Genomic DNA, 21386 nt, shown 5'->3' with positions numbered 1-21386 from the left:
TCAGTTGAATGCATCTACATGAACTAATTTCTTGGGTTTCTTTTCCACTGATTTATGTGTTAGCATTTTGCAAGTCCCATGCTGTTTTAATAATAGCTTTGAAGTGTATATTGAACTCAGACATCTTGATGTCTCCTGCTTACATTCTTTCCTCCCTCAGGATCACTTTGTCTATTCCAGGTCTTTCGTTATTCTCTTTGAATTTCAGGATTGCTTTTCTAGGCCACAAGCAGGAATCTGAATAACAAGAAGAATAGCCAGGACACGAACTGGCATTCACTGGGATATGGTGCTTTTAGACAGTGGATGAGTCAATTGAGCCAATGTGACAGCCCAGGAGTGCCATCTTTTGAAGCAGGAATTGTATTGAATTGGTGGATTGCTTTAGACACTATTTTAAAAATATTTATTGATTTATTTGAAAACCAGAGATACATAGAGAAAGTGCACACACACACACACATACACACACACAACCACACCCTCGCTTCATTGATTCACTTTTCAGATGGCCACAATGACCAGCACAGGAGCAAGCCTAAATTAGAAATCAGAAGCTTCATCCTTGTCTCTGACCTTGCTGTAGAGGCCCAAGCACCTGGGAGATTTTCTGCTGCTTCTCCTAGGCCAACAGGAGGGAGTTAGATTGAAAGCAGAGCAGTTGTAAAATGAACCAGCACAAGAATGAGATTCTGGCATTGTGGGTGGTAACTTAGTCTGCTACCACTGTGCTGGCCCCATGAGATAACATTTTAAATTTATGTTACAACCCAAGGCTTAGTAGTCCATTAAATAAGCAGTTAAACAATTAAAAACAGTACAGTTCGGCAGGAGTATAGGCAGAGTATAAACATTATCAACTGAAAAGATGTCTGTTTCCCACATACACAGGAGCTAAAGTCCTCATCTTATACATGCCAGGATCCATATGGGAGCTGGTTCTAATCCTGGTTGCAGTACCTACCATCCGACTCCCTGTTTGTGGCCTGGAAAAGCAGTCAAAAAAAGATGGCCCAAAGCCTTGGGCCCTGCACCCGCATGGGAGACTAGGAAGAAGCTCCTGGCTGCTGGCTGCTGGCTTCCAAATGGCTCAGCTCTAGATGTTGCAGCTGCTTAAGGAGTGAACCATCTGGGGAGTGAACCAGCAGATTAGATCTTTCTGTCTCTCCTTGTCTCTATAAACCTAATCTGCTTTACCAATATAAATAAATACATCTTCAAAAATTGTCAACTTCTTCTCAGACATTTATAATGTTTTGAGAGAAATTTAAGATAGTGTAAGTACAGGAGTACACCAAGTGCACAGATTGAACCTTTGATGTTTTGGTTTTGAGGAGCCACTACAGTTGTGGGCTCAGTTGCTGAGACCAGATGCAAGTGGCTCACACTGTGCTTCCTGTGCCTTTCTCTCATCCCAGAAACTGACAAGGACCTCAAGACCCCTTTGGACCTGGGAAATGTTTTAAAATGTAGTGTAAAATGATAATTTTATGAAAAAGTGTGCCAATTTGAGGATTGGTGAATAAGGAGAAGATGCACTGATTTTGATCATAGCAAGATACCGGAAAAACAAGGGACGACTTGTATTTATAGGATGCTGGTGGACAGAAATGTCAGTGAAAAGTCTAAAGAAAAAGTATAAGCACATGGGGCTTCAGGCTCACAGCAGCTCACAGGATGCCACCAATGATTCCTGTGACTGCCTTCTGGCAGGGTGAGAGGATGGTGATCTTGTCCAGGGGAGAACCTGTGGTCCCTCTGACTTGCAGTATGGGCAAAGGAGCTGTTGGATTAGTAGGATGCCCACTTCACCCTCTCAATGGAGAGCACATTGCTTCCTTCTCCTCCTTCCTCTAAGGCACCTGGCAAACACCAGGGGAAGTGCCATCCTCCCAGAATAAAGTGAGTAAAGGCTGCCATGGGCAGTGCATCTCTGAAGAGTTTTGTCAGAGGGAGAAATCTTCAATCATTACTGATTTTGAATCTTGCCTGGAAAGTTGAAAGGAGACAGGGTACCGATTTGATGCATTACTCTCATCTCTTCCTGCCACAAAAGAAGAGGACTCAGCTTGCCAACATAATGCACCACCTGACCTCAGCTGGGCAGACAGTTGACTTCAGAGACAGGGCGGCTCTCAATTTTGATGGGGAAGCTTGCAGGACAGAGCATGATTCTCTTGCATCCTGTGACTTGGGAAATTTTCACCCAATACTTAGGAATGACCCAATAAGGGCATAGTTTGTGAGTCCAAACTGAGAAGCTCAGAATTCCCTTAGTGTTGGCTGGCAAGATAGAGGGCTCTATGCTCACATTACTGAATCATAGATGCTATGTGAGATGTATGAGCTTGAGTAAATAACAGTGGGGTGGTTCATTCTTCTTGGCACAGAGAAGGGCAGAAGTAACAATCATGCCCGCCTGGAGTGATCATCCCTTATCCCATACTAACTACAGAGGAGATCCACCACAGGCAACTTGGGTATCACCCTGGACTTTTTTTCCTATCCACAAAATGCTGGTGAGAGCTTCTGGCCCCATCAAGCACACATCTCTGGAATACCCCCTGAAAGACTGACATTTCGCTATGCTTAGAGGTACATTCCAAAACAAAAATTTCAGAAGACATTTCAACAAGTGTTTCTCCAGATGCATACAAGTAAGTGTGGAAATACAGAAACATGAACCCAGCCTTAGGCAATGGCCTAGGTTGCCTTGTACCTAGACAAGTATCACACTGCTGGGAGAAAGTCAGGGAGTAGCTGACAAGCTTATGTCAGTTATACCAGAGAGCCAGAATAGTTGCTTATCCTTTTTTTCCCTTTTGTTTTAAAGATAAGTGGGGAAGGTGGGGAAACTCTGGACGGGACACACCACCTGGTACCCAGATGGGGTCGGTTTGCGGGGAATACAGATTCACCCAAGGAAAGGGGTCTGAGTACATATTGGAGTAGGAGCAGCTGAGGGCATGTTTGGCAGGCAAGGAACAACTTCTGAAGTCTTCCATGAACCAGGCCACTGCACCTGCAGATAGATAAGGGAGACAAGATGGAGTGGTTTAGAGGGGTGAAACTGGAGGGCATGTCTGGGTCAGGCTAAAGCATTCATCCATGTGGGAGATCTGGGCTGGGTTAAATTGTGTCACCCCCTGCCCATTGGACCTTGTAAAGCTGCTGAATGTTGAAACTGAGGGTGGGCCATCTCAGACTGGGGCATAACATCTGCTGGGTCATGCAAGACCCATTGCTGGGAGTGAGCCTGGTAGGGGAATTTGGGGGATTCCTTTGCTGGGCTGCTGCTTTCTCTGGTGAATGTGAGAGCTGAGATTGGGGGTGGGCTTAGGAAGGCTAAACTGCTGTATTATACACGCTGGTGTGTGTGAGAGCCAGAATGGGTAGGCCTGGCAGAAAAACCAGCTGGCATGTGCTGGGACTGGGTAATAGTCATGTCAGGCTGAATCTTAGTAACTACTAGCATGCACACAATCCAGATCTGGGAGCATGCCTGGCAGGGGAACTGTGGGCACTCCCTGCTAGGATGCACCTATTTCTGGTGAGCACCAGGTGTAAGGTTAGGCCAAGCTGAAAAAGCCAGTGGCACCCATTACCATACATGGAGACTGGCTCTAGGGATGGGATGGGATGGGCTGAGCTAAGCTGCAGCACTCATGAGTATACATGAGAGACATATGAGATGTGGGTTGGGCTGGGCCACAACAGAGGCTAGCATGAGCAAAACCAAGGTTAGAGGTAGGGTTGGTGAGGGTTACTGGGGGGTTGCCCTAACTAGGCTATGGTACCTGCTGGTATGTGTGAGAACTAGGTTTGTGGGTTAGCTAAGCTGGTTGTAACACATATCAGTTCATGTGAGCTATGGGGCTGGGACAGAACTGACCAGGAAGCTGCATCTAACGTATATGTGTAGGCTAGTACAAGTGACAAACTGCAGTTGATCACACAATGGATGGCACACAGGAGTCAAGTCTAAGGTCACCTCAGGCAAGTTTCTTGGGGGACAACCCAATTAGACCGCTGGACTCAAATTCTGGCCACAGAGAATATCACAGGGTGTATGGTCTGGCCTTTGAGTGCATATATAGGAACTGGGCTCCCACAATAGCTGATACTGGGTGGTAGACAGCTTGTCCAGACATAGATGGGGCAATGATGGCCAGCTCATCTTGGTCAGCAGGGGATATTAACTACCTCATCAGAAAATAGAAGGCAGAACAGGTTGGATAATTCTTCTGGCCCAGCTTTGCAACATGATCATGGGTCTGTGGATGCTCTAAGGTGGACTCTGCCAACCAACAGACTTTGGGAAGATAAACAATTCATTAGAAAAAATACTGAGGGGCCCGGCGCGGTGGCGCAAGTGGTTAAAGGTCCTCGCCTTGCACGCCCGGGATCCCATATGGGCGCCAGTTCTAATCCCGGCAGCCCCGCTTCCCTTCCAGCTCCCTGCTTGTGGCCCGGGAAGGCAGTCAAGGACGGCCCAAAGCTTTGGGACCCTGCACCCACGTGGGAGACCCGGAAGAGGCTCCTGGCTTCGGATCGGCATAGTATCGGCCCGTTGCGCTCACTTGGGGAGTGAATCATCAGACGGAAGATCTTCCTCTCTGTCTCTCCTCTCTGTATATCCGCCTTTCCAATGAAAAAATAATAAAAATAAATCTTTAAAAAAAATAATAATAAAAATAAATCTTTAAAAAAAATACTGAGTGAAATTGAAAATCAAGAACAATATTCGCAGGAGAAAACCTAAATTTTCTCAAAGTAGGGGAAATACTGATTATTTTCACTGGTAATTAGCAAAACTCAATTGTAAATTACACTGAAAGAGAATTTCATTTGCACCATAATGATAAATCAAAATTGGTGCTATTAGTGGACATTAGGGATCCATCGGTCTCAAGCAGGAGTTCCTAAAGGAAAGTTGTACTTATCAGTAACCATAAAAGATACAGAGGGAATATATAACTTTGTGAAGAACTTGCCTCTGTGTGAAACAATATGGGAGTGTCCAGAATGTGGAAACGGGGATGGGAGGGCCTCTCCCTCTCAAGTAACAGGTATCTTTATACATTGCATTTAAAACTCTAAACCAGTTCTTTTGCAGCTTTCCTTGGTTTATTGGTGAGTTGATCGCCTATGCATGAAACTCTACAAAACAAGTCCTCCCAGTGCATACTCTACATTACAAGCTCTCAGGAATATCATTTTAAATTTACTGTCCTTATTCCTGTGCCTCACTCTTGACCAAACCCCACATGCATGGTCCCAAAATCATGTGAAAGTCATTTGTCAGAAGCTACCTGCTTAGAGCTAGTTTCAACAAAGGAAGAAAAGCCAGTGTAATGGAATTGGTGAAATCATGAGTTAGGATTAAAGCTTTTTCATGGGTGTAACTGTAAGCAATCTAAACTGGCTTATAAATGTATTTTTAAAGAGCCATGTCAAGGAAATTTGTCATTCCCTGAATGACTCCTATCTGGAAACCATTGAAATATGACAAGTCATTAGCACTAGTCAGACAAGTTTCATCTCATTTGTTCTTAGATTTCACCCAACCCATTAAAACCCCAACCAAGCAACACTGGATGTAACACACAATCAACAACCACACCAAAACATTTCCATTTCTATCACTACTATCCTCATCGCCATCATTGCCATCACCATTGTCACCATCATTAACCTAGGCACTGTCACAGCAAAACTCACCTCATGTATAGGTAAGTGGCACTAAACCTGGGAAATCTAATAACTGATACAGAATATCGTCTAGATTTCGTTTCTGTTGTCATTATGAATCGGTTGCTTTTTATATCTTAGGCTTTATTCCTCTATATTATCAAAATAATATTATTGCTGAAATGCATGGTATTGCTTGAAGTATCTGAGAAAATCAAAAAGTTAGAAAAAAAAATAGAATTCCAGAGAATTTTGCCTTTTGGGAAAGAATATAAATATACTCACAGATTACCTTGCAATATCAAGAAAATGAAATACCATTATACACGGTTTTCAAATGCATTCCTTTCTGCAGGCTTTTTTCTTTTCCAGGGGAAAAAGCAGAAGTAGAGGCAATTCAATACTTTTGATTATATATTTTTTGTCTAGTCTTTATTCACAACTGTTGCCCTAAGAGTTACCTGGCATGAACTTTCTGGAGAAACACAGTGAGGCTAATATTTCAATATGTGAATAATTAATTACCATAATTTTAATATTATTATTAAGTTCATTGAGGTGTATGGTCTACTGTGCCAAAATAGCACAGTATAAATTTAGTCCAATAAATGAGCAACTATAGTTTAATTAAATACATGAAGCTGATTAATCAATTGAAGATAAATTTTTAACCTTCTCTGTATTAAATGAAGGATGCATCCTAGAATGCAAGTTCCTATAGCAAGAATTTGCATGACTCTAAATGTATTTTGTAGATTAGCTGGTGAATGGATTTCTTTTGATAATTAGAATATTTTATAAATTCAGTTGTTATTCAAAAACAATTTCTAGAGCCAACACATTTCGTTTATAGAAAGAGGATCAGATTAATCATAAATAACTATAATTTGAATATAAAATTTTTTCTAATTATTTTTGATAGAAAAACTCTATGGAAGAAATGGGTCATATCAGATTTATTGCGAGCAATATGTGTTCTTTAGAAAACTCCAGAACATCTAAAAATGATTTTTAGAGAAAAATGTCTAAACTATTATGATTATTTCTGTGTAGAAATCATATCCCTTCTGCAATGCCTCAGAAAACTAAAGACTAAATTAATTGGCTAACTCAAAACAAATCTGATGGATTACACTCACATGTGCACCCTTTCTATTTATTACAAGAAATGCATTTGTGAGCATTATTTAGAGTTACAAATACTATGTAGGAAGCATTATGCCTGCATGGTCTTTGCTTGGAGGATGAAGTTAAACAATAGAATTACAGTATGGAAGTATACATGGATTACATCGGGGAGTTTCCCTGAAGAGGTTTGACAAATGACGTCAGTTCTGGGAAACCCTAATTAACTAATCATCAAAAGAGACAATAAGGTACAAGGAAGGGTTAGGATTAAGACTAGAGGATAGAATGAAGAGGAAGTAAAACTGGGTGGAGTTGCACATGTGGTATAAGATAATTTTCAGAGAAAAAAACTTACTTAAAAGTAATTTTATCGTGGGAGAGATGAGAATGAAAACATTCACATATTCTTTGGAAATAGCTACTCTTTTAAATACATTCCTGATTATGAGTTTTTCTTCTTATAAGAGTTGTTCAGAACTTCCAGAATATGAAGTTTTACAAATGATTGAGGTTGTATGACATTTGAAACAATGTCCTTCCTCCGAATGACATCATGCCTTTCAGAATATGAACAATGATCAGTGTCCAAGCCTTAAACAGGTTAAGTGTGGCCATAAATCTAACGATAACCTTAAACTATTCTTTCAATGGGATTCGAAATGACAATATTTGCTGATTCTTCTTTAACTAGCTGGCTTGGATGATGAAGCAACTTTGTTAATCTATGTTAACAGCAATGATCTTCATATGCTGAACAAAAATTTAAATGGACAGCTAGGTGAAAAGTTAAAAAGATTGATAAGTCCTATCAATAATCTCATAATAGAGTGATTACTATACTTGACATTGTGACATTTCCTTATATATTTATTACACCGATAGGTGCTTTATATGTTTGTTGCCAGCCGCATCTGCATGTACTGGCCACATGCCGTACCCAAAATGGTGCCGGCCGGAAAAGCCACACCTTGGTTCCTGGTGACGTAGCTTTCGCGGTACTGCGCAGGCGCCTAGCGCATGCGCAGTGAGCTGAGGCGTGGCTGGCGCATGAACACTGGGACTGACGAATCCAGTCGCCCAGGACCCTGCGTAATCATGACGCCGACCTATCATCGGCGGAGGCGGGGCCAGTCAGCACATAAGAGCAGACAGCCTGCCGGGGTCGGTGCCTTTCCCTCCTCATCTTGGTGCGCGCAATAAAGATTACCGCAGAAGACTTCACTCGCGTCTGCCTCTTATCGCCGGACGATAAGAAACGTGGGCGCGACATATGTTTAGTTTATAAGTCTTCATTTGTCCATGTAATGATATTGCCATAGTTTGCAAAATTCCAGTGCAAATATACTTAATGTTTTATAACCTGTTTTATAAAAAAATCAATTTCCCCTTAAGAATATGAAGCAGAAACATTTATGTTGCTCACTAATGTATTCTCAGCATGTAATATGACACTCAAAGATGATTTACTAAATGAATGAATATAAAGATCTATCAGGCATTTGAGACTTCAGTATTTTAAACTATCATAAGGAACTATTAGTAAACTATAATTCATGCTGTGGTTTGAAGACACAGGTAGTTTTGGAATCAATGTCATCTGACTTTATCATTTTTATCTTTTGTAGGCCCAGAACATCATCAAAGAGATCATGGCCAGTATGGATGGTAATTGTCATTTTCCTTGGAGTGGTGGCAATCTTGGCAGTCACTATCGGACTCCTTGTTCATTTTCTGGCAGTTGGTCAGTATTGGCTCTATTCAGTCTTCACCAATACTAACAAATGTTAAATTTTCAACATCTTCTTGGAAATTCTTTCATTTACTTACTATTACATTTCAGTACCATTGTGCCCCATGATGTGAATCAGATGATTTCTCATGTTTGTCTCTAAACATGGCTGAATGGACAAGACAGAGGTGTTCCATATGGATATGAGCAGGAGTTGAGTAGGCCTTTAGCCGAGTTATGGCAGCCTTTAGGAGTCATTATACCCTCTAGTAAATAGAGTTGAGAGCTTGGAGATCCTTACTCTTTGTGGCTCAGTTCTGCTATTGAATGTTAATATCTGATATATTGAGTAGCAATGAGTAATAAATAACTCTTCTAGCAGCAAATGTTAGATGTCACTTAAAGAACTAAATTTTCACACAAAAGTTCTTACTTTTGAAATTTATATTAATAGTATTCTCATAATGGTAGATTTTCTCATTTGTTTTTACCTTTTAAAAAATAAACATTTAAAAATTTTCATCATTTTTTATTTTAAAAGAAAGTTACATTCATTATTGCACTAAGTAAAAATCCTCTGACTTAAGAACAGCAGATTTTGCTAGTGTCCTATTTTCACAAGCAGTAAACTGTAGCTTGGAATAGTCAAGTGAATTATTCTAAGCTGGTTAAATGATTATGATAATGAAAGATAGATAGACCTTGCATTTCTTTTATATTACAGTGAAATTACTTATTTTAAAAATGTGATTGTATCATTTTTATTTCTAATAAAGGTACAAATTCTATAGGGCCTCATGATTCTCATTTAGCTTTAAAGTCCTTTTTGAGACCAATTTCCAAATACAATCATGTTTGCATCTAGGGCTCCAACAATACATTTTGAGCCAAACACAATTAATAATAATCAAGGGAAAGTTAGTTTAAATGATTTATTTGCATATTTAAAAGACAGAGTAAGAGGGAGACACAGAAAGAGAGAGACACACACACACGCATACACACACACACACACAGATTTATCCATTCTTTGCTTCACTCCCAAAATGTCTACAACATGTAAGATGGTGCCAGCTGAAGCCATGAGCCTAGCAGTCCATCCAGATCTCCAACAAGAGTGCCAGAAACTCAGACAGTTAGACTGTCATCTACTGCATCCCAGGTGCTTGAGCAGGAAGCTGGATTAGAAGTTTAGCAGGCAGGATTAAAATTAGCATTCTGATATGGGATCCCAGCACTGCAAACAATAGTTATATTAGCTGGGCCATAACATTAACAGAAAGTTTATTTTAGAATGGTTTCCCAGTAATATAATTAAAGCAGAAATCTAAACATCATAATTTCTTTGAATCTGGGCACAGTATGAATAAGTATTGATAAATTAGTACTTGTAAATACTCAAGTTCAGCATTCGGGATACAATACAAACTTATTTTGTTTTGTAACTTATTTTGTATTGTATCATATTTGTTTATTCTAATTCCTTTAGTGACTTGCTTCACAGGTTATAATTATACCTTACTAGCAAAAAGTACATTCTATATATTGTCTTTTGTACTTCAATTTTAGTGAAAAATACAAAAAGCAGAAAACAGAGGAAGCTGAAGTGTAAGCTAAGGTAGTAGAGCCTGTGTGCGCAGCGCCGAGACGAAGTGCTGGACAACATGGTCTAGGATCCACTCATACGGAACTTGGCATTCGATTTTCTTATGCACTGGTTGCAATATGGAAAAAAAAAACAGGAAAATAAGAAACAGATTTTTACTTCACATTGAAATTATTTCTGACTCCCAAGTCCCTGACTGATTTCTGTTTGGGAGGTCATACTTCTAAGTGTTTTCGAGACTTATGATGTGTTTTCTTTTATTTCTTAATGTGTACATGTTTACCAGCTGGACTGTAATATTTTAATACATGCATACAAAGAGCACTGATCAAGTCAGAGTAATCCTCACTCCCCCTTCTTTGACATTATTTTATAATTAGACCCTTGGAATTCTTCCATTTACTCAAAAAAACCAACAATGGGTTACAGAAACTATCATTATCACACTGTGCTAGATAACACTTGTAACTTATTCTTTTAGTCTAACTCTGATTTTGTGGATGCTATTTAAACTACCCCCTGAACTATACCTAAGGTGAATCAAAAACCCAGTCACTTTCAAAATGGATGGAAGATTAATTCTTTAATCCACACAGGCACTATTTTGTATAGAGTTTCTACTTCTTAAAGTATTCTTAGGACTTCTAAGAGCAGCCTCTTCAGCTTGTCCTGTTTCATATTATAGTGGGCTATTGTGTCAAGCTGACGAGCAGTTTAGAGAGAAGGAAAATAAGGATGTGAACCCTTATGATGAATATAAGTCATCACCCACCCACCTTATGCTATATTCAAGTACAAGGCCAAGGTGAGGCACTCAGTGGATGGTTTTCAGGAATGCAAAGCAGACAGCAGGAAAATGGGTAAAGAAACCGTGCAGGAGAGTGTGAGTCGTGGAGTCATCCAGAGTGAAAGGTGGTGCTTGTGATGCTCCCATCAGAACTGCCTGGAAAAGTAAATTGATCACTCACTAGACTAAGAGTTCGATATGAAAAATGGGAGTCTCTCCTGTGCACACACAGGTGACCTTAGTGGTTTCTGATGCTGCTATCTTGAAGATTGTGCTTAAGGTATGCAGAACTTAGCAGGGAAGTGATGTCTTTCTTGGATCAACTCACTGAATGAATGCTGGGTAGTTTCCAGGTATGTAATCTTCTGGCTGTCCCCTGGGCTGCTTTAAAAAGCCAGATTGCCTGTCCATTTCAAGACACAGAGAAGGATGAACTTGCAGCCTCATCTTGGTTTTAAATTCTTGGAATATTTCTTTATTTCACAGGAAAGATGCACTATTACGAAGGTGTTTTTCATATTTCTGGAGTCACCTATAACGATACCTGTGACAGTGCAGCTTCACAAGCCAGTACAAACCTGAGCAAAGACATTGAGACTAAGGTAAATCAGAATTGTTTTATTAGTGTCTTTGTAAATTTGGCTGAAGTACACACGGGGTTGTTTTTATTCTCTCTTGACAGATGTCAGATGCATTTCAAAATTCTAGTATTTACAAAGAATATGTTGACTCTCAGGTCATCAAAACTCTGTAAGTACAAAATAATTGAGAACCTTATGGAAAAGAGGATATGATGTGTGAATGGCACAGCAACATAAAACAGATAAAGACGGAGGAAAAGAAAGAAAAGCAAAGAACTTAAAAGGAGTTGGGTATGAGAGAACAAAGAAACATTGGAGAGAGGAAGGGAAAAAGTGAAGGGGAGGGAGAAAAGAAATGAGAGAAGAAAGTGGGAGGATTAATGTAAGAGTGTCAGAGAAACAAAAAAAATGAGCTCTATCCAAACTGAACTATGATTAATATTTAGCAAATTAGTATTAGTATGATTAGTATTAGGAAATAATTAAGGAAAGATCCACTATATTCAAAACTGTGATTACTTGTCTATTTACTAGGGGTTATAAGGTGATTGTTGATCAGTCCTAAGTGGCTCTGTGAAGAAAGATAAATGTGACTATGCAGAAAATAAGGAGTCCAATATCATTAATGCAGTGCTTATCCATCGCTGGCCAACTCTCCCTACCCATACCAGTGAGATCACACGTAACCTAAAGGGATCTTATTAGGGGTGCTTCATTGAAGAGTGAACTAAAGCCAACCTTTGGAAAAACTCTTCCACAAACTTGCCTTTGGAGGATGCTTAGGATGACCTTGGCAGGGAGGGGTGCAGGACGGGAAGAGTGGAGCATGAGGGAAATGAGAGAAGGGAAGCGATCACCTATGATCTGGAATTGCATTGTCTATTCTGGGAAACCTCGAACAATGAAGATAAATTGAGTTGCCAGATCAACCAGTGTACTTAATTGCTTACAAACAGAAACCTTTAAAGAACCTTCTTCGCTTGATCAAATTTATTTGAAAATAGATTTGTGAGCTTCGTTTTAAAATTCTAATTGATATAACTTTGTTTTTCTTTGATAGTCTTCCAAAACGAATCAACTTCCTTTCCTGAAGAACCAGGAGTGTACTGAACTCAAAGATAATTCAGATTTATTTGTGTTTTTGAGTTGTTTTCCTGAATTTTATGCTTGTGTGGGTCTATGGGGCTTGATTGGTTGTGTATCAATAGCTGTAGAAGCTTCAGATTGGACCCTGAATGTATGCTGGAACTTTTCCTTTGAGTGCTTTGTCTTGTCTTTATCATTCATCTTTTTCTTTAAAATTAAGTTACTAGGAAAAAAATTTGTAAGAACACTGGTTTTTACTGTATTATAATAAAGTACCCGCCAGTATCTAGCTGCTCTTATGTGTTTGAATGATTCTAATTTCTAGTTTAGGATCCCAGGCTTTACCATACAGTGACTCTGAGCCAGCAGAAGATTTTTAGGAACTGTTACACTTCATATACTACATATTATATTTATCCTGCGATGTAGTTAGAGAGATATTATGTATTTTATAAATATTCTTGAATATCTGTAAAGCAAATGTAGTTAACAGGTGGAAAACTTGATATGTTCACTACAACATCAAGAAGTACCACATCAAAATGCTTCTGTTGCTTATAGGCCTGAAACCAATGGCACCAGTGTACAGTTACGGCTGACGTTCAAGTTTCCTCCAGCAAAGAATGGTGACATGAGGACTGAAATTACAGCCATCCTGCTTCAAGTGTTGAGAGACAACATGGCATCCTGGAGTGCAGTTCCTGCTTCCTTTAAACTTACAGGTACATCCACTATTTCCATTATATTCTAGTACTCGAACTTCTGGAGCAATTTAAAAGACTGTAGGGTAAAAATTAATTGAAAGCTTGGAAATTTAGGGGGAGGGACATTTTTATCAAACCCTGGCACTCCTAGAAACGAGTTAGTAGTGGAAGTGGCAATGCCATAAAGGCGTTGTTTAACAAGTGATAGGGGTAAGTTTATTCAGGAACATTTAGAAAGTGGGTGAAGGTTTCCAATGAAGCAGTCTTTCCCTCCTCTTCCTCCTGCCAGGACATCATGATAGACAAAGAGAGTTCTCTTGGTTATTCACTAAGGGGACTGCAGGGCTAAATTGCAGCTGGGGGAAGGGGCTTGTATCTATTCTTGCAGAAGAATTAGTGTAGTGTCTCTTTGAAAAGTTGTAATAATCCTCTTAGAAAAAACAATGAAAGAAAGTAATAGCATTTCACCCTTGTACAAAAAGGAACCTTTTTCAAGATCAGGAAGATTCTGCCTGCAAAGGTTTCGAAAGTCTCACCTCAATTGTTAAACTGTAAGGAAAAGCATGTGGTTTAAGCATCCCTAACTTGCAAACAGTTGATCTTAGTGTCCTTGAAGGCTCAAGAGGCCATCAGTAGCCAGTTACAGACCCTTTCCTTCAGAGCACACACTCTGGTGACCAGTAAACAGACCACTGCTGAAGAGGGAGTGTGAGGTAGAGCTTCCCCAGGGCGCCGTGAGGGTCCTCTGCAGGTGGTTGTAAAAGACAGCTACAGGGTTCTAGGACCAAAAGTCAGCACATGTCTGTGTTTCCTTTAACCCTGCCCCTCTTATTTTCTGAAATCTCACACAATCCAAATATTTATAAGACTGTCACCTTACCTCATTGACTATTTTACTGCAAGTATTACAAGTTGTCTGATAGAGATGGGGAGACATGTTGAAAATATAACAGTTAAGCATTAAAAGGGCTGTAAGTAATTGTGGACTAGTCTGAACAGTTAAATGTTGGGCATAATTAGACTGGAAAAGTTAGCATTTATTTTGCAATGAAGGTTAACTGGTTGGTGATATTTTATCACTGTTTCCTTTTTATTTTGTTTTTACTTTCAGAAATCAGCAAGGCTAATTCTGAAATGCTTGTCAATAACTGTAAGTTAATGAGCTTTAATTCAATATAGTCACAAATGAGCTTTAATTCAATATAGTCACAAATGTTTCTATGTATTTTTATGAAATATATTGAAATATGCTATGTGGAAATCCATAGTATTTTTCTTTGCTTTATATATTTTTAATTTGTTACATTTAAATATGTTAATATGTAGAGAAAGGTTTAATGAGTTTCATAGATGCAATTTAAGAATACATGGGGGGCCAGCACAGTTGTACGGTACACTAAATCTCTGCCTGTGGCATCAGCATCCCATGTGGGCAGCAGTTCAAGTCCAGTGGCTGGCCTTGCAATTGAGTTCCCTGAGAATGGCTTGGGAAGGCAGTGAAGGAGGGCTGTAATGTGGAAGACCTGGAAGAAGCTCCTGGCTCCTGACTTTGGATCAGCTGAGGTTTGGTCATTGTGGCCATTGTGGTCATTTGTGGAGTAAGCCAATGTTGGGAGACTGACCTTGCTCTCTGTCTCTTCTCTCTGTAGCTCTGCCTCTCAAATAAAGTAAATCTTTTAAAAAAAGCATATAATGATGCTTTCCTTCTTTCTCTCTTCCTCTATCTTCCTTGCTTTGTTTCCTTTTTTCTTTTAACATTTTTTGGGATGAAATATGTTCAATTTACTTACTTTATAATTATAGGCATAATGTTCCTTTAGCCAAAGGGTTCTATAAGTAAAATGTAAATAGACCATGGCTGCACAGCAGTACAGAGAAGGAATATAGACAACAATCATATCACAACGTGATATATTTTAATGTATTTTTGTACACTTTATATTAGCTATAACCAGCCAGGGAAAGTGTAATGATTGCCTTTGTGGGATCTAACCTAAAAATAATTGCCATTAAGCATAATGGTCTCAGTTTTGTTGCAAAGGACAGGATTTCATTCTTTTTTAGTGGCTGAGTTGTATTCCATCATATGTGTTTCTTCGGTATCTCAGCTGATGGACATCTAGGGTGATTCCACATCTTAGCTATTGTGAATTGAGCTATAGATAAGTCTTTCATTTGCTAATGTCATTCATTTTGTGTATATCTCAGGAGGGAGATGTCTGGTTCATCTGGTAGAAAGTGTTCGGATTTCTAAGGCATCTTCTTAGTGCATGTACATTTTACATTTCCGCCAACAGTATATTACAGATTTTAAAGGTTACTGAATATACTAGATACAGATCATGAGGTTTTTTTTTCCTGAACACTGATACATAAATATCAATATTTTCAAGGAGTTGTAGAGGGTTTGTTTCCAATGACCTACAGACTACCACTTGACCCCATTTCCTAAATGCTAAAATTAGGTCAGTTCTCCACTCAATTCATTAACTGTTACTTAAGATTTCAGACTTTAACATTTACATGAGTTTGCAGAGCCAATTCTCACTCAGTTCATAAAAGGGACAACTTCATCTGAGAAGTAAAGACAAACCTACATTCTATGTCATATACATTTATTGTACCATAAAAATAATTTTGTATCTTTTAAATCAGTTGTGGGGAAACTTCTTTTTTTTTCATTTTAGTAGATTTTAATGAAAGCAGTATTTGTAGGATTGCTTTATGCCTGCATCTTCTCAATTGTTTCTTCTTTACATTTGCCCTTCTCCTCTCTTATGTGATGCTATTTGACTTCCCATTCAAGGATCATTTTATAGTATTTGTCTAGTTTTATCCTAGTGATAACCACTTTATGATAATGAATGTCCACTTGGAAGTAGCATCACTGACCTGATCTCCCACTCCCTGTCAGTGTAGATGACATATTTATTTCTTCCAATGAACCTGATCTACTTTGCCAACTTGTTGACATAGATAATGGCTTCAAAAAGCTTGCATTTCACCATCCCTTAGGATGGGCATGAATCCACATTGTGTAAAAGTCTCAGCTCTTTGGAAAGAAAGGAAGAGCTAATCTTTCTTCAAATGTAGAAAAGGGCATTGAAATCCTTTTTGAAATCTTGTTTTGGGCAGAGGTCACCATCAAATTGAATCTCATTTTGGCTGCTGCATCTCAGACATTGACTATAAAAGAGAAAAGGGAAGAATCTACGATCTCAAGGAGTATTTGGTTGTTCACAGATCATGCAAAATTTCAGCTTCAACGTTTGCCTGCTACAGATTTACTGAATTTTGAATTCCATCTGATTTTGTCTTGGCAAAGCCATACCAAATGATTTTGTAAGCCTTACAAAGCCTGCAAGCTGGAAATTCTCCATTCTTGCTTTTCAGAGTATTTTGTCACTCACAAGATATATTTATAGATTTGTTCATTCAATGAATATTCATGGACTATCTATTATTCACATGTGTCTAACAGACACTCTGTATATGCTGGGCAAGAACTCAGCAATCATAATGGGTTCTCTACCTTCAAGATCTTTGCAATTCATTTAGAGAGAAGAGAATTTTGAGGAAGAGACCAAATAAAAGGCAAGAGTTAACAAGAGTAGAAAGGAGGGCAAGAATCACCAAAGTGTTGATGGTGTGGTGAGCCATAGTAACAGCATCCTAGAAAAGGCACAATCTTCATCAAGAGATGCTGGATTCCCACTGCTGGTTTTCAAGCAATGTTTGGGATAACCTTTTTCTAAAGCAGAATCGAAATTGCCTGATATATATATACATCTCCTTTCTCTAGGTTGTGGGAGACGACTGAGCAACAGTATCACAACTGGTAATCGAATAGTCAATGGGGAAAATGCCCTGGCAGGGGCATGGCCATGGCAGGCCAGTATGCAATGGAAAGGCCACCATAGCTGTGGAGCATCTCTGATCAGCAGCAGGTGGCTCTTGTCTGCAGCTCATTGCTTTGCTAGGTAAGTCAAACAGTCTGTGTGAAGGATGTTGGGTGCAAGTCTATTTGGATTATCCTGGAAGGGTTAAGACAAGGTGATGGTGGGGGTGGTTGGGGTACAACAAAAGGAAGTCACACTTTCTAATCATAAAAATTCCATATAGAAGGTGTAATTTAACCCATAGAAAGAGGAGGAGACCAAGGTTCAGAAAAGCAATGGATTTGACTTTAAAAATTGCAAGCTATCAAATAATAGACACAGAATATATGACTTCAGTTCTATATGATTTATCTTGTTATATAGAGATTTACAATTTAGCTGAAAAAAGGAAAACTTCAGCTATGGAAAGTATGATGAAATAGCACAGTAAATGCTATAAGAATTTGAACAGAAACATGGTGTGTGGGATGGGCATTTAGTCTAACAGTTAAGAGACCACATCACAATTTGAGTACATAGCTTTGGTTCCCAATTCCAGTTTCCTGCTAATGGACATTCTGGCAAGCAGCTTGTGATAATTGAATAATACCTCCACATGAGGTGCCTCAATTGAATCTCAGATCCTGAATTTGGCCACTCAAACCCTATCATTCTTAGTGTTTGGTATGTGCACTAGCACATGGGAAATCTCTCTTTCTTTTGCTATGGTTCTCAAAGTAACTACACGTTTTAGAAAAGTTTGTCAGTATTAGGAAAATAGTGGATTGTTTGTGAACCTCATGATTGAAAATCAATGATAATGACCATCTAGACCATTGTTGTAACCCAGACAATGGGTATGTTTTAATTAAATTGTGTCCTCCAGAAAAAATAACATGGAAGATTGGACTGTGAACTTCGGAACTATTGTAAATAAACCATATATGACACGAAAAGTCCAGAGAATTATTTTGCATGAAAATTATAGCAGTCCTGCGGTCCATGACGATATTGCCCTCGTGCAGCTTGCTGAAGAAGTCTCCTTTACAAAGTACATTCGTAGGATTTGCCTTCCTGAAGCCCAAATGAAGCTCTCAGACAATGATAGTGTCGTAGTTACAGGTTGGGGATCACTTCACATGTTTGGTAAGTTTTTCTGTGTAAATACAATAGCTTTATGGGAGCAATCAATAAATCATTCCCAGCACACAATTAGTAAACAATAAGAATATTGACAAAAATACCTTGTGGCAGACAAAAACATGATGTCACATCATGAAAAATTTCCAAAATATGCTTGAGATTAGGCATGAGGAAATTGCATCTATGTGTAAGGCAGCTAACTATAATAAAAATCCTGTGATGTCACTGATCTGACCCTGGCGACTAAAAGAAAATCCTTTATACTGTAGATGTTCTATGCTACAATAAACACGATCTCACTAACACACAGCATTTGTTGCCTTTAGGTGATTTCCCAGAGATACTTCAACAAGCCCTTGTGAAAATTATTGACAACAAAATTTGCAATGCCCCACATGCACTGTCTGGCCTTGTGACAGAAACAATGCTGTGTGCTGGATATATGTCAGGCAAAGCAGATGCCTGTCAGGTACGTCTGGCTATAGTATCCGATCACTTCCTCCCAAAGTGTCCGTTAAATAATATTTTTATCAACATGAAATATTTTTATGAGCTTATATTTTTATTTATATTTTTATTTAATGAGTCCTGCACAGCACCTACTTATTTCACTCTACCTTAATCTATCAATGCTATTTATGTGTCAGACAACAGCCCAGATATTGGGAATGATGTTGTAAGTTTAATTTCTGCCTTCATGAAATTTTCAGTGCAAGAACCTATACAAAGAATTACACTTATTAATCTTCAAGTTAATTTGGGTTATGTTTCCAGGCAGCCTGGGGATCTAGAAGGCTCTCTCCTTAAGGGAGTCAGTGGGAGGTTATGCAGGATATGGACCATCCACTGTATTGGGGAGCTGGCACATAGTCAAGGCTGGGCTCTGGGAGGCCAATGACTGATCTTGCAGTTAAAGGGAATGTATTCTGGTTTGTACCTATCCCAGGTTTTTAAAACAATCTAAAAATTCCAAAATTTTTGGCAGCAAAGATTAATTTGTCTCAATGACCAGAGGATTATTTTTTTTAAACTCCAGAAGTGAGACAAAATGAAATTCCTTCATAAGAATAGTAACACTATTTCCTTTCTTCTTCTAGAATGATTCTGGTGGACCATTAGCTTACCCTGACTCCAGAAATATCTGGCATCTTGTAGGAATCGTGAGCTGGGGTGATGGATGTGGGAAAAAGAATAAGCCCGGTGTCTACACACGAGTCACCTCTTACCGTGACTGGATTACCTCCAAGACTGGACTCTGAGAGAAAAGCATGAAGAGAAACTCAGGGCAGTCTTATCTATAGGCTCAAGTAACTTTCTTTTGATGTGTGATAAAACAATTATTTTTATATACCAAAACAAAAACGTCTTTATCAATGTTGAATCTAAAATACTCCCATTCACTTACTCATCTATTCAACTAATATAGGAAAAATGATACAAAACATTGCTTTTGTGAACACTGCACTTCTGCTCTATCTTACTGTTCCATTTGTAACTGACTCTACTTTGTTCCTCAGAATTCTAAGAAAATAAAACACTCCCTCTGTCAATTGAAAGCATATATTTTGGATAGTTCAAATAAATCATCTAATTCCATAAATTAAAGTTATGTTTGGTTTGCTGGAATGTGCGACACAAAACAGATATTTATTTTTATTTACATGCGAAATAGTTTGTGTACTTCAAGATAACATTTGATATTAGAAAAGATATCAGAAGTTCATTTAGACCGAGTCTTTCGATTTATAGAACAGGAAGCTCAAGCTTAAGAAAAACTTACCTATTTGCTCAAAGTAACTTCGTTTTTAATACACTGAAGATTTTGATATCATATATATTTTATCTCGTTATGTTTAACTCAACATTCACCAGCAATTAATAAGTGGTTTATAACTCTCAATTGCCCATATACAATTTTTCGTGTCCTTCTTTTGTTATTTGTTTTGCCTTTGCTTGAAGCAATAAGAATATGAAGTCCTCAAGGGCAGGAGACAGTGTGATGCATGCTCCACTACCTCTGCTTGAAGAAGGGCACAGTTTGAAAGCAGGACCGTAAATTCTGCAGAAAACTAGCCTTTTATGATTTTCTAACAAAAAGGAGCCCCTTTCTTTATAACAATTTATTTTTTTATTGGAAAGGCATATATACAGAGAGAAGGAAATACTGAGAGAAAAATTATCCATTGGCCATTTTACCTCCTGAATGGCCACAATGGACAGAGCTCAGCTGATCTGAAGCCAGGAGCCAAGAATTTCTTCTGGGTCTCCCCTCAGGAACAGAGTCCCAAGACATCAGGCCATTCTCTATTGTTTTCCCAGGCCACAGGCAGGGAGCTGGATGGGAAATGGAGCATCCAGGACAAGCACTGGCACCCATATGGGATCCCAGTGGATGCAAGTGAGCGTTTAGCCACTAAAATATCATGCTGGGCCCAGGAGCTTCAGTTTTAAGTCAGTTGAAATAAACTAAAAAATTCTTCTGCTGTTTATAAAGTATGACTCTTTTTTTCTTTTAAATTTTTTTCTTTCATGATATGGTTCCTTAGGCAAAAAATGACTTCCTCTTCCACCCACCCCATTCTTCCCCATACTGTTTTCTCCCATATTATTGCAATAGTACAGTCCTCTGGAAGTCAGCATGGAGAGTACTAAGACAATTGAAAGTTGATCTACCATAAGATCTAGCTATTCCACTCTAGGGAATATATCCAAAGAAAGTGAAATCAGTATATAAGAAAGTGATTTTCAACCTTATATTTTCAGCGGCACAATCTACAATAGTGAAGGCACGGAAATAAACAAAATGTCTATTGAAAGCGGAATAGATAAAGAAATTGTGGTAAGACTATTTCATGGAATACTACTTAGCCATTAAAATGAATGAACTTCCACATATACAATAAAACTGTCCCAACCAGAGACCATTATTCTCAGTGAAACAAGTCAATTCCAAAAGGGCAAACATGATATGTTTTCTTTGGTATGAGGCAATCTTCATACAAAATACACTATCAATAAATACATAGGTAAACATGTATATAATGCATATATTC

General features: G+C 38.7%; 1 protein-coding gene across 1 annotated transcript; it reads left to right on the top strand.

Moving 5' to 3' along the window:
• The first annotated feature begins 1646 nt into the window (after positions 1–1646).
• LOC121147298 (transmembrane protease serine 11B-like) lies at positions 1647–19592 on the top strand. The gene is made up of 10 exons (XM_040967124.1): positions 1647–1714; positions 8445–8560; positions 11428–11543; positions 11624–11691; positions 13170–13330; positions 14424–14462; positions 17115–17292; positions 18077–18336; positions 18660–18802; positions 19431–19592. Exons 1-10 carry the CDS (start codon positions 1647–1649, stop codon positions 19590–19592), a joined length of 1311 nt encoding a protein of 436 aa, XP_040823058.1.
• Positions 19593–21386: the final 1794 nt, after the last annotated feature.

Source organism: Ochotona curzoniae, unplaced genomic scaffold (genome assembly GCF_017591425.1).
Source record: "Ochotona curzoniae isolate NIBS_2020 unplaced genomic scaffold, NIBS_Ocur_1.0 scaffold_4506, whole genome shotgun sequence".
Taxonomy (NCBI): Eukaryota; Metazoa; Chordata; class Mammalia; order Lagomorpha; family Ochotonidae; genus Ochotona; species Ochotona curzoniae.
The sequence above is the reverse complement of the archived record's forward strand: the minus strand, read 5'-3'. Positions and strand labels throughout refer to the sequence as shown.